Source organism: Ursus maritimus, unplaced genomic scaffold (genome assembly GCF_017311325.1).
Source record: "Ursus maritimus isolate PB19 unplaced genomic scaffold, ASM1731132v1 scaffold_22, whole genome shotgun sequence".
Lineage (NCBI taxonomy): Eukaryota > Metazoa > Chordata > Mammalia > Carnivora > Ursidae > Ursus > Ursus maritimus.
Genome location: NW_024424675.1, coordinates 23310210 through 23323072, shown reverse-complemented (window position 1 = coordinate 23323072; position 12863 = coordinate 23310210). Strand labels below are relative to the sequence as shown.

Sequence of the window (12863 nt, the reverse complement as noted above, 5' to 3'; positions counted from 1 at the left end):
GGCAGCGCGGGGAGCTGCTGACAGCACATGCTCACGTGTGCTGGGGCCCGGGTGCAACACAGCAGCTCCTTCATTTCATCCTCACGCAGCCCCATGAGGGAGAGAGAGGACCATCCCGGTGACACAGGAGAAAACCGAGGCCTAGGGAGGCCAGCAGGCTTGCCCCAGGAAACAGGCAGGATAGGACGTGTCAAAGCTCGGAGGTGTCTGGGCATCTTCTTACACTCAGGCATCTGCTCGCATGGCCCCTCCTATGGGCCTTCTTGCATTATCTTCCCGCTCTCTCCACCCACAGCGCCAGGCTCTCCCCCTTCCATCCCCTCTCTTTCTGGCCTTCAGAGCCCCCACCACAGCCTTCAGTGATCCTTTTTACTTACTCATTTATGTGCTGATCATCTGTCCCCCACCCTGGATGGTGAGCTCATGCGAACTGCAACTTTGTCACGCCCACTTTGACACCCCGGCACACTGCCACACTGCGGGACAGACGGTAGGGGCTCCGTAAGTGCTGACTGGGAGTGGATCAATGGATGCCAGTCCCGCACTCTTTTAAAAAAATTAAAAAAAAACATATAAAAAAAGTATGTAGATACACTTAGAGATTTGTGCATTTCATGCTATATAACTTTTATCTTAAACTTAAAAAACGTAAGCAAATGTTGAACTCTAGTTAATGAAATGAGGCCTGAAGTGTTTAAAGAGAAAGTGAACTGCTACCTGCACTTTGCTTTGAAATGCATCAGAAATAAGATGCTTGGATGGATGGAAGGATGGACAGACAGGCAATAGGGCAAGCACAGGAACTGTTAATTATTGAAACCAGGTGGTAGATATGTAGGAGCTTATGCCATTGTTTCAGATTTCCTGTACGTTTGGATGTTTTTACGGTAATGAAATGTCGAGGGAAAAGTCATACATGAACAGGGTACTATTCCACCAGCACAGAAGGATATCGAGTGAAGCATAGATACTCTCCCCCTGCTCAACTGTAAAGTTTTAATCACTGTAAACGCCTCCTCGTCTATCCTTCCGGAAAGAACTTCTCCTTTTACAATAATCATAGAAGGATCCAACGACATTGTGTTTGCACTGTCATTCCAAGTGCTCTCTACCCAGGCAAGTGCTCCAGGATTCTGGGTGATCGTGTTATGGGCTGAGTTGTGTTCCTCCTAAATTCATGTGTTGAAGCTCTAACCCCGAGTATCGCAGACTGTGACTGTATTTGGAGACAGTGTCTTTAGATAAGTGATTAAGTTAAAATGAGGCCATTGGGTGGCCCCGACCCCATCTGACTGGTGTCCTTAGTGGCAGACATGATTAGGACACACAGGTGTCAGGGGCACGTGTGCACAGAGGGACAGGCATGTGAAGCAGCCGCAAGAAGGCGGCCATCTCTGAGCCAAGGGGAGAGGCCTCGGGGGAAACCAATCCTGGCTTGCCTTGATCTTGGATCTCCGGCCTCCAGAGCCCTGAGAAAATGAACTTTGTGGTTTAGGCCACCAAGTCTGTAGCATTTTGTTATGGTTGCCCTAGCAGACTGAGGTACTCATCTCTCAGGGGAGACTCCATACTGACTGGAGGTCCTGACGTTGCCACTGCTGTCTGAGGCCTCGACTGACTCAGAGTCCCGCTCCTCTACTGTCCATTCGAAATCGTCCTGCTCTTCCACTGGCCCAAGCGGCTGGCTGGGCACCTGAGTGGACGCTACTGTATCCGGAGCTCAGTGTCGGTCCGTGTTGTCAACAGCTCCTGCGCTCAGTGGCAGTTAACCAGATCCGCCTCAGTGTCCCCGATCTTTAAATCTTACTTCCTCCAGGTCCCTGACTAAGCTATCAAGTCATTTGCCTCAGCCTGTGAGACTGTAAATATTTGGTCATTTTTCTCTTTTCTCAAAGTGGATGAGCCAGTCTGTAGCCCGCAGCTTAGCCCACTGAGAGGATTTCTGCTCACTGCCCTTCCAGGGGCGCCGCTGAGCGGGGCTGTCGTGAGCTCCAGTTTCTCTCCCCCATCAGCGGGTCATGGGGAGTGCCCCTATGGCCAGAGGTGTGAACTGAGGGAGGGGAAGTGTTGGTGCAACACGAGGAGGTGACACAGGTGACATGAGGGGTCTGGGTCGCGCAACTTACTTATGCCTGCTGGATCTTCTTAAGCCCAAACTAGACGTACCGCTTCTATCTCATGATGGCTGCCTGTTGGTCCTGCCTGACCTTACGACTTGGTGGATAGTGTGCCGAGCGCATGGTAAGTTCTGGTCTCTCGGTCACGTGATGCCCTATGGTCAGCTGTCCCTTCTCCACCATGGCTCAGGACCATGTCGGGAGCTGTTTTCCTAAGAGTGTACAGATTGCTGCTGAAGATGGCATGGCCTTGACCCCAAATTCTGGCGATCTTCTCTGTGACTCCCTTATTGGGGCTTGTCGGAAACTCCGCGTGGCATCTGTTTCTATTGCAGATGCTTCTAGAACCGTGAAGTCTGCCAATCGCATGGCTGTGGCGGTAGCGTTGCTTGAACCGCCGCCGGGAGCTGCTGCACAGCCTTTGCTTGCTCCAGACCCCGCACAAAGCTAGCACAAAGTAGACGCTCAATAAATGATGGGGCAGGAGTTATCAGTGCCCGTAGGGGGTCTGTGGAACGCTTGCCTGTAAGGTAAGGTTGCCAGAAAAAATACAGGAAGCCATTCAATTATTTTGGCCAGGAAAAAATACAAGTTTATTTAAATTGGAATTTGAGATGAATCGTTTTTTAGTTTAAGTATATTTCTTGCAATATTTGGGGTATGCTTATAAAAATTATTCATTGTTTATCTAAAATTCAAACTTAACTGGGTGTCTAGTGGTTTTATTGGTAAATCTGGCAGCCCTACTTTAGGGGCCAGGCATTTAATAGCATAAGATGGTTTGGTGTGACAGGGTTGGGGAAGTGGTGGATGCATTTACAGTCACACCCATTTGGAGAAAAATCAGCACTTAAAGTAATTTAAAGTAAAAATGAAAAACAACATACCCGATTTGGCTGGAGGCCCGTGAATTTGCAACCCCTGGCAGAGAGCTTGGGCTGTACAGTTTGACTGCTGGGATTTGAACCTTGGGTCCGCTGCTCACAAGCTGTATCACCTTGAGCCTTCGAGGCTTCTCTGAGGATTATATAAGATCTTGACTGAAAGGGTTTAGCAAGGTGCTAAACGAGTGGTGATCTTCAAGATGACCGCTGTGTTGCCTTGCAGCAGCGCCTCCTAGTGGTCACAGGACATGTGTGCGAGCGCTGGTGCAAGGCTAGGATCCCGGGGACTGTAGGGGATCCAGCAGCCAGCCTAGTCAGGCGCTCACTAGATTCCAGTCACTCACATTTCACCTCCACAACTTCTGCCACATATGAGCCAGCATTACCTCTATTTATTTAATGTTCCCCTTTGTCTCCCTTTGATGCCTCCTTTAAGAGGGGACACTACTTCTCCCCAAGGTCTGTAGGCGAATTTATCTAGAGACGAGACAGAGCCTACAGAGCCAGACAGCCTGGGTTTGGCTCCTGGCTCCAGGCTTACCAGCTGCATGTCCTTGGGCAAGTGACTCCATCTCTCTGTGTCTCAGGCTTTGCATCTGAGAAGTTTGGCAGTAACAGCACAACCCTCCAGGGCTATTGGATTAATGAAATTAATCTACAACAAAAGCTTAGAGCAGAGCCTGGCACAGAGTTGGGGCTCAATATGAGTCCGCTGTTGCTCTTCCTGGCTCTCCTTGCAATGCCTGTGGGGGCTGTGGGATGGTGTTGGGGAGCAGAGTGGGATGTGGGAGGAGGAGGTAGATGGGGAATGAGTGACTGCTCCTCTGATCTCCCTTCTGTGGGTCTGTTTGCCTTGCTCCTGCCCCAGCCCCACCTGCCCCAGCTGGTGACTTCAGGGATTTTATTCAACTTCTCTGTGCTTCTGCAAAGGGAGGCCAGTCATAACAGAACCTCCCTCAAAGGGCTGCGTGCAGGATTAAAGAAGTGATCACAAGTAAAGCTGCCATTGCAGAGAATATGAGCCAGAACTTCACCCTGAGCCTTCCTGTATTTCTGACCCACAGAAACCATGGAACATAGTGAAATGAGTATTGCTATTGAAGCCACTTAATCTTAGGGTGGTATGTTACACAGAAATAGCAGCTAGGACACAAACATGAGAGGACCCCTTCAGACTCTATTTTGTGACAGAGGGCAGGGGCAAGACTGAGTGTATGCCGCCGTCCATCCCAAGTGAGTGCAGATGGCCTCCTGAGTGGTTATCTGATGAGGAATTGAGAAGAACACGTTTTCCAGATGAATAACTACATACCAAGCACCAGAGGCTGCATTCAACTGTTCTAGCAAAGCTGCTAGGACCAGGAGGGTACTTGGTTAAGTTACTGGTCGTCCGACATCATCTACCATAAGCCCTCTGGTTTGGCAGACTGGGCAATTGAGATGGATGGAGGAAGCTTCCTCTGCTTTGTCTTTCCTAAGGAACCAAACTAAAACCCGGGACGCAGTGAATGAGGTGGCTCTCTGACCAGTCTGAAAAAATAAATGACGGCAGGTAGACCGAGGAAGGAAGTCATCACCAAAAGAATGAATGATCCACAGGCAAGTTTCCTGGGTTTTTATCCCTCCCATATCTTTCATCCTGGACCCACAGGCAGTGTGAGTCATGGAACTAGGCACAGTTGTGAACAGAAAGAGCTCCAGGAGAAGTCCTCTCTTTACGATCCAAGAAGTAGGAAGAGGGGCCCCTACAAATAGACAGTGGAGGAAATCCCCTGTTTAAAAGCACACCCCGCAGAAGGCAGGTTGGCACTTGAACCTAACTGGCTTAGCCTGAACCAAACTGGGTCGTTTGCACTCTAAACCAGCCCCCCCCCAACATTCTCCATAGGATTTAAGCAGGATCCAGAGTCTCATAACATAATGTTAAGAGTGTCTGGTGCAGCAACACATTGGAGATGGATTCAGTCTGAATAAGAGGAAGAAGAACAGCTGAAAGAATGAACAGAGCCTCAGGGACCAGTGGGACTATAATGAGAGATCTATGTTCATGCCAGGAGAGTCTCAGAATGAGAAGAATGGTGCAGGAAACAAATTTGAAGAAATAGTGCTTGACAACTTTCAACGAAGTCTCACTTTCCAGTTGGTGGTATGAGGAGCCCCGGGGGCCCATCCTCCAGGGAAACAAACATAACTGGTGAAAACTGTAAAAAACCCAGACTCCCCATCTCAGCACCGACATGTGTAGAGCTTGGGGGTTGTCACTCCCATCCTCACAACAAGAAAAGAGCTCCACATGGACAATCAGCCACTCTCTTAGGCCTGTCAGAGAATTGAGGTCGTGGGGCAAACTGTCACCCCCAGGTCTGGAGAGATAGGTGAACACATGGAATTACAGCCAAGATCAGCTTCCTGGAAGCAGAGGCTGCTGGGTAGGAACGCTTAGGGTGTAATTATGACAAATTGCCGAAGCGTAAGTGCAGACTAGCTTGAGAGTTAGAAACGCCCAGTCTTAAGATCTGTCTGTCATTTTGACAAATGTCCTTGGAGAAGAGGCTGTTTACACCAGGTGAACTCTGTGTCAAGTCAAAACAGCCTCGAGAGTAAGATCTTCCAGGAACTAACAAGGCAGATCAAATAATGACAATATTCTAGGAACGAGGCTTTGAAGTTGTTCCAGGGCTCTTCCGCGTGTCTCCAGAGGCTTCCAGGCTACTGATTTTCACCAACACTGTGGGCTTTGGGTTTTCAGGTCTTCTGTGGAGAGTGGGGGATGGGACTAGGGTAAACTAAAACATCACAAAGCTCACTGTTCTTACCAAGGTTCAGCAATTTTTATTGCATAAACACCCCAGATTGCTGCAAGCCTTTGGTGAATTTCAAGACTTCTGAAAAGGCTGGTTCTAACAATTTTGGGGGGATCAGTTTTCTCATTGCTTTACTGTAGGAGACAATTTTCAGAGGTTTTTTTTGTTTTTGTTTTTTTAAGATTTTATTTATTTATTTGACAGAGAGGGACAGCCAGCGAGAGAGGGAGCACAAGCAGGGGGAGTAGGAGAGGAAGAAGCAGGCTCCCAGCAGAGGAACCTGATGCGGGGCTCCAACCAAGAACGCCGGGATCACGCCCTGAGCCGAAGGCAGATGCTTAATGACTAAGCCATCCAGGCACCCCAATTTTCAGAGGTCTTTTATCTGCCATTGTCACTGACATCCTTCTAGAGAGTTTTTAAAATGTGAAAATGTTGTCACTATTTAAAAGCCATGAATGTGTTCTGATGGACCTGGCTGCCTGGTAGACTAGTTTGGATTTCGATCAGTAAGTTAGGAATTGAAGTTGTTAGCAGAGGGGAAAGACCCATCCGTGGGCTACAGGAAGAAGTCCAGGGGAGCAGTGGGAAAATAGCATTCAGAGACAGGCAGTACATGTGTGTCCAGACAGGAATGCAGTTTGGTGCCGCAATCAGAGGGCAGCAGGACCAGGGCTGATGGTATGAGGCGTGTGTGCCCTGTTCCTGTTTAGCTTGATTCGTGGGACCTCAGCCAAGGGGGACACTCAGTATTGATTTAATGCCTGCGCAAAAAAGCACTTGAGAGTAACTCATGCCTGGACTCTCTTCAAACCCAGTCACATCTTAATTGTTGGTTTCCAGTCTGGAAGGCCCTTCTGCGCTTCAGGTCACTGACTAGGTAGACAGACATTCACAATGATCATTCAGCTGCTTATGAAATGTAACTAGTCATCCCGAGCCCAAAGATATTCCACTTCTGTGAACGTGGAAGATGCTTTCTTCCCTCCCCTCACCAGAACGCAGGTGCTGGTTTCCTACAATAAATCTGGCAGTTCTGAACTGTAGGACTGTCTTCCCACAGTGCCACGTTGGCTGGTGACAGCAGTAGGTGGGGATGGTGGTAGGTCTGGACACGATGAGAGATGTTTGATGGGAGTTGAGAAACACCAGCCTGAATCTGCTCATTCTTACAAGGTCAGTGGGGTCCAGAGCACAAGGGACAAGGTTTTCTGTGATGTCTGGGATGTTTCAGTCCTTGATTTTTGATTTTTGTCATACTGTGTAACTTCTGTAAGTCATTCACATATGTATCCCAAGGCTTCAATATCCTCATCTGTGGAGTGAAATAGTTGGGCTAGTCCTCTAAGGGCCTCAAACAATGATAGCATATTTAGTCTTTATTCAGGGGGACCACCTCCCCCAGCTTGGGTAGCCCTGTTCTTTATTCTTGTCTCCAATTTTTCATAAATCTTATTTCCATTCAGTCTCAATTTCTTTCAACCTTTCCTGTTCCTAAAAATCAGGCATCTTCCTCCAGAAATAGGACTCTTACCCATGGCATCAATAACCTTATCATATGCTTCTCCAATGACCCTTCTTCATGGCTACGAGCAGTGAACACCTTGGACCCGTTTGTTCTTCCTCCTACACTTCCTCTTTGTCATCTTTCTCATCCTCTTGCTGAGAAAACAGAAAAAAAAGTCAGTATGACTGGATGCCAGTGAGCAAAAGAGGAGTGGCAGGTGACCCGTGTATCCATCGGATTCCTGGATGTCTCCCCCAGGGCTCCCAGGCACTTCCATGCAGCACGGCCACAGCTGAAGGCATCATCCTCCTGCCGGAATCAGCTCATCCTCCCACATCCCCAGTTACCTTCAGGCTCCCCACCTGAGACATGGTCAGCAACCTGCACGTCCTGCTCCCCCACCTACGCCCAGGCCCACTCCTGAACATCTCTCAGATCTGCCATTTCACTTCTTGTGTGGCGGACTTTCGTGTCATCATCTCCGCCTGGAGGGTTATATCTACCCTCAACCCCTTGTCCACCCCTCCTAGGGACCCCAGAGCAGTCACTCTGAAATGCCCACTCATCTGAACATCTCCCTGTCTAGCTTAAGGCCATCAGATTCTACAGAGTAAGGTCTGAACTCTATTCTCTGGCTCCAGCCATCCAAGCCAGGACTCTTTCCAATCTATTAGCCCTCGAATGAGGGGGAAGAATGACAAGGCCCCCAGTGCAGAGAAAGAGCAACTTTATTTGGTGAGGAACGTGGGCTATAACACATGCATGATGGGAAAGGAGAGAGAGCAGTTTCCTTGGAGAGAAGGCTGCTCTCGTCCCCAGATAGTGGCCGTGTCACTGTCCAGGACATGGGTCCGCCTTCTGTGAGCCCTCAGCAGCTGGGCAGAGAGTGGATTGAGCAGCAGGAAATGGTTCTGTTGGGAGAAGCCCCCAGTCAGAATGGAGACTCGAGGTTACTGACTGTTGTTGGTACTGGCCCATCATCAAACCTGCCCTCCAGAGGATGGGGAGGGGGCTGAGCCCTTAGGCTAGGGGTCTTGTCTCAGCCTCAAGGGGAGCCCAGGCCTGTGTTTGAGTGAGTGTGTGTCTTTGCATCCACCTGTCCGTGTGTGTGTGTGTGTGTGTGTGTGTGTGTGTGTCCACAGCCATGTGTGTTTCTCTCTGTAGCTGTGTGGTGGTGCGGCCTGCCACCTCCGTCAACATTTCTGTAGACTTCTCCGTGCATCTCTCCATCTGTCTGTGTGGCTGTTTATCTCTCTCTTCGGATGTCACTGTCCCGAGCCCTCTCCTGCCCCCTGCCAGGAGAAGAGCAGCACCCAAATCCTGGGGATTGGGGAACAGCACTCACCAGTTCAACAGAGGCTGGGTCCCTTTCCTGGAAGGCTTAGACCTCAATGACAAATTCCAGCCCATGGATCAGTAAGTCTGGAAGATGCAGACCAGAATGATGGTCTCAGTGTGCAGGAGTTGAGGGATGTCCCACACTCCCCCTGAGGCCGGGGGCTGGGGAACGGGAACTCTGGTGATCCCACTAAGCTCAGGCCAAGCTTGGCAGGGGCAGGACCTCCTTCCACCAACCAGCTCAGCTTTTCTCAGTGCCAGGGCTGATGGAGGAAGGCAGGGCCCAACCTTCAACATTATCTGGATAATTCAAGGCAAGAAAGAAACCTGAAATGGGGAGATCTGAGGCTGGAGGGATCTAGCTCTGTCCTACGGTGTGCAGGAACAGAGCTCTTTGGGAGAAATCACTGCTTCTGAAGAGGGAGAGACGCTTTAGGAGGGGGGACTTACCAGCAATGGAATGCACCAAGGTGACGTCCAGCTGGCTGAGAACCTCATTGACCAGAGGGCAGACCTGATCCAGGGGCAGAGAGAAGCATTGGGCAAAGCGGCACCTGGAGGGCGGCCCTGGGAGCAGCAGCAGCCCCAGGATGGATTCTCTGGGGGGATTTTCTATCATTCTTCTGTGTCTGAGAGTGTTTGGCTCTGAACAGTCTCGCAGATGGATGCTTACACATTCACACAGGCAGAAGGAGAAATGGAAGGCATGTATGTGAGGCGCCCAGTCACACACGGAGCCAGTGTTCGCTGTGGGATGTGACACCTGTTTCTAAATAAGGTGAACTGCTCTGGGAGGGGTGAGTTTCTGGGTGTAGGAGGCACCCAAGCCTAGGTTGGAAGAGCGCCTGTCGGCAGGCATAGTGGGGGTGAACTGGAGCTTCTAGGGGCCGGGGCCAATCCATTTCAGCATAGTGTGGACATGCACAAGGCCTGGCCCAGAGCAGGACCCAATCAGTGCATTTTGAAGGATGGAAGGAAGAAACACGGCTAGATGAATCAGTGGACAGATAGACTGATGGCTGGAATATACATATCAAACTGAGGGGTTCAGAAAAGCTCACTCCAGGGGCTGCTTTCAGCCTGAGAAGCTCTAAGACCCAAGGATCAGGAGCTGCCACGTTTACCCTCTTACCTCGGCCTGTACCAGCTCAGGAAGGACATCGTTTAAGACGCTGCTGAGACTGTTGACAAGGCTTTGAACAGGGAGGGGAGCAAGTCTGAAAGAGAAAATCCAGGGGGCGGTACAGAGGCCTGGGGCTGGTACGGAGAAGCCTTCAGAGGGGCCACTGTGCTCACATCAGTCTCAGCACTAAGTGACTGAAATGGGGCCTTGTTCGTCCACACCGTTGTGCAGGCAAACACCAGGGGGCCTGTCCAAAGCGAGTGGTGTGCCACACAGCAGTGCACACTGTGGGTGTGTGTAGAATAAACACATAGTTCCAGTTTACAGTAGGTATTCAGTGAGATTTTGTAGACTCTATAAATGGATGACCGTGCTTAGTATGTAGTTGTCATGAGGACTCGAGGAGACGATACATGTGAAACACAATAGATGTTTCTAGTAAACGCTAACCATGGTGGACAGCTCCGACATATTACGCATGACTCATTCTCCCCTGTGACGGGGAACTGAAATAAGGAATCCAGGTAGGATGCAGAGCTGTTTTACCCCATACTGGGACAAAGCGCTTCCACACCTGTTATCTTAGTGGATTCACTCAGGAACCGCAATGTAGCTCCGTATTACAGTTATCTGAGTAAGCGGAGACTCTAGCTGGGGAAGCCCTGTCCAAGTTCACACAAGAACCGCTCCACATTTCCACATGCCCCTCTGGTCAATGGGCTTGAATTCAGATTTTTTATGGCCTATGAGCATAAAATCTGTCAGCCCGGCCTAAGAAGAGATAAATGGCTATTTACCCATCCATTTACCCATCCATCCATCCATCCATCCATCCATCCATCCATCTTCCCTCCCTCCTATTCCTCTTCCCACCCTTCCATCCTCCCACTCATCTGTACTCCCATTGTTCCATTTTCCCAGCCATCTACCCACCATCCCATTGATATTGTCTCTGGGCAGGAGAAGCCACCCCTCTGGCCTTACCCATTAAGCAGAGAGATTTGCAGCCTCCCAGGGGAGTGAGTGCAGTCACCAAGAACCAGGTGAATCTTCCCCTGTTCATTTTTCACAGCTAGAATTTCGGCAGTGATGTTTAGCTTCACAGCCAGCTTTAACAGATGTCCGGCCAGGGGCCTGCAGAGGAAAGGGTGCTGCATCTGCATCAGAGTTGAAGGCTCATGCCTGTCGGACTCCAACACCCCCCTTATGGCTACCCCTGGTCACCAGGGTCTCCTTTGGTGAGCCACCCCTCATCCCCCCCCTTGGGGCCCACTCACGTATTCACATTGAGGGTTATGCCCAGAGGGATGGTGGCATAGAGACGATGACCATCGGGGCTCTGCACAAGGCCTAGTTCCAGCAGCTGGGGATTAGTGATCTTCACACTGACCATGGAGCAACATTGGAGGGAGGATTATTAGTTGCTTCAGCCCCAAACCTAGAAACCTTTAACCCGAGAGTACTCATCCCAGATGAGGAGCTTCCCATGAGGTGGGAAGGGGGAGACAAGAGGGCATCTTGTGGCAGCACATGCCAGTGTTTCCCAACCTCTGCCCTGGGTCAGATCCTGACACACCATGGCCCTCTCCTCATCTCAAGTCCCTGAAGTATTCCAGGGTGGAGGCTGTGTCTGGCTTATATTTGCACCCTGCATGCCAGCTCAGAGAAGGGGCCTACTTCATATTGGTTGACTTTGAGGTGGGTTGTGTGAGTAGGCAGATGCATGGGAGAGTAGCTGGTTAGATGGAAGGGAAGATGGACAAATGGATGGATGGATAAGTGGATGAGGGGATGAGGAATGGGCAAGTGGAGTAAGTCCCTCACAAACACTTATGGGTAGGAATCACTTCTTCTACCATAACCTTCAGTGGCAGGTCAGTCAACAATGGTTACCATGGAGATCAAGGAGCAGGAAGTAGGAGAGAATGGAGACAGGATGGAAGCAAGCGTCTTCCATGAGCCAACCTCACAACTACTGTGCCAGGTGATCACATTGCTTCCAGTCCTCCCAACAATTTTTCTCTGTGGGTACTGTGATCTGCATTTTATAGATGGAGAAACCAAACCCAGAGATACTGAGTGCCCTGTGCCCTGTCACCCAGCAGGCACATGGTGCATTTGGAAATCAAACTCAAGGCTATCTGTCTGTCTCCAAGTCAGGGGCAAGCATCCAGGTGGGTAGGAGTCTTAGAAATGGCTTTGATCCAGCCCTATCAAGGACCCAGGCTTTGCCAGCTCCCTTGCATCAAGCTTCCCAGTATTGCTACTTTCTTAGAGAGCTCTCAGGTGTCTCATGGGAAACCCCACATCAGACCGTTCACTGGCCATTACATTGAGGATGTCATTGAGGAGGGTAGCTTACACTTTCTTGCTTCCATCAGAGGCCACCTGTGCTCTCCACGGGTGAGGAGAAGAGAATTACCACAGTGCGGTGGAAAAGCCTTTGCTTTGGACTTAAGTAAATTAGGGTTCGGTCCCTGGCTGTGCATTACTCTAGTTGTGTGAGCACAGGCACCTTTCTATGCTTCAGTTTTGCCATCTGAAATTGGAGATTAATTATACCTTAAAGGGTTGTCATGAAGGTTATAGATAGATGCGGGAACTCAAGATAATGCTTCAGGACTGGGGGCAATCACTGGTTCAAGAGGACTGGTGTTCCTTGCCAGGCTGTGGGAAGTGTCTCACACTGAGTCCTGGCCTCACGTTCAGACCACCTCTGTCCCTCGTCCAGGGCCACTGCATGGGGCTCCCAGGTCTCCATCAGAGGTTCTCTGGTGGGAGTGGGGACCAAGGCCTATGACTACTCACTCAATAATATTGTTCAGGAGAGGGACCACTGAAGTCACTTTCCCAAGCAGGCCCCCAAGCAGGCCAGCAGAAGTGCCTCCTCCAGTCTTCAGGATGTTCAAGAGTGGAAGGTTTTCGAGAATGCCCAGCAGACCCTCAGAGAGCAGGCCATTGCTGAGGGCTAAAAATGGGCATAGGGTTAGATCCTTGGGGGTCAAATCTGATAATTCCAGATCCTCAGCCCCTCTCCCCCAATCATCCCTGCCTCCCTCCCCACACTGAACAATTGGACACACACACACA

The 12863-nt window shown here is 50.2% G+C and overlaps 1 protein-coding gene across 1 annotated transcript in view; it reads right to left on the bottom strand.

Moving 5' to 3' along the window:
- Positions 1-8693: 8693 nt before the first annotated feature.
- The window catches only part of BPIFA1 (BPI fold containing family A member 1), a 4407-nt gene continuing 237 nt past the window's right edge, over positions 8694-12863 (bottom strand). Inside the window, exons 2-7 of the mRNA XM_008703205.2 lie at positions 12582-12741; positions 11051-11158; positions 10758-10907; positions 9783-9867; positions 9101-9164; positions 8694-8734 (exon numbers count right to left, since the gene is read on the bottom strand). Of these exons, the coding sequence (XP_008701427.2) occupies positions 8694-8734; positions 9101-9164; positions 9783-9867; positions 10758-10907; positions 11051-11158; positions 12582-12741 (608 nt within the window). The remainder of the gene's footprint in view (positions 8735-9100; positions 9165-9782; positions 9868-10757; positions 10908-11050; positions 11159-12581; positions 12742-12863) is intronic.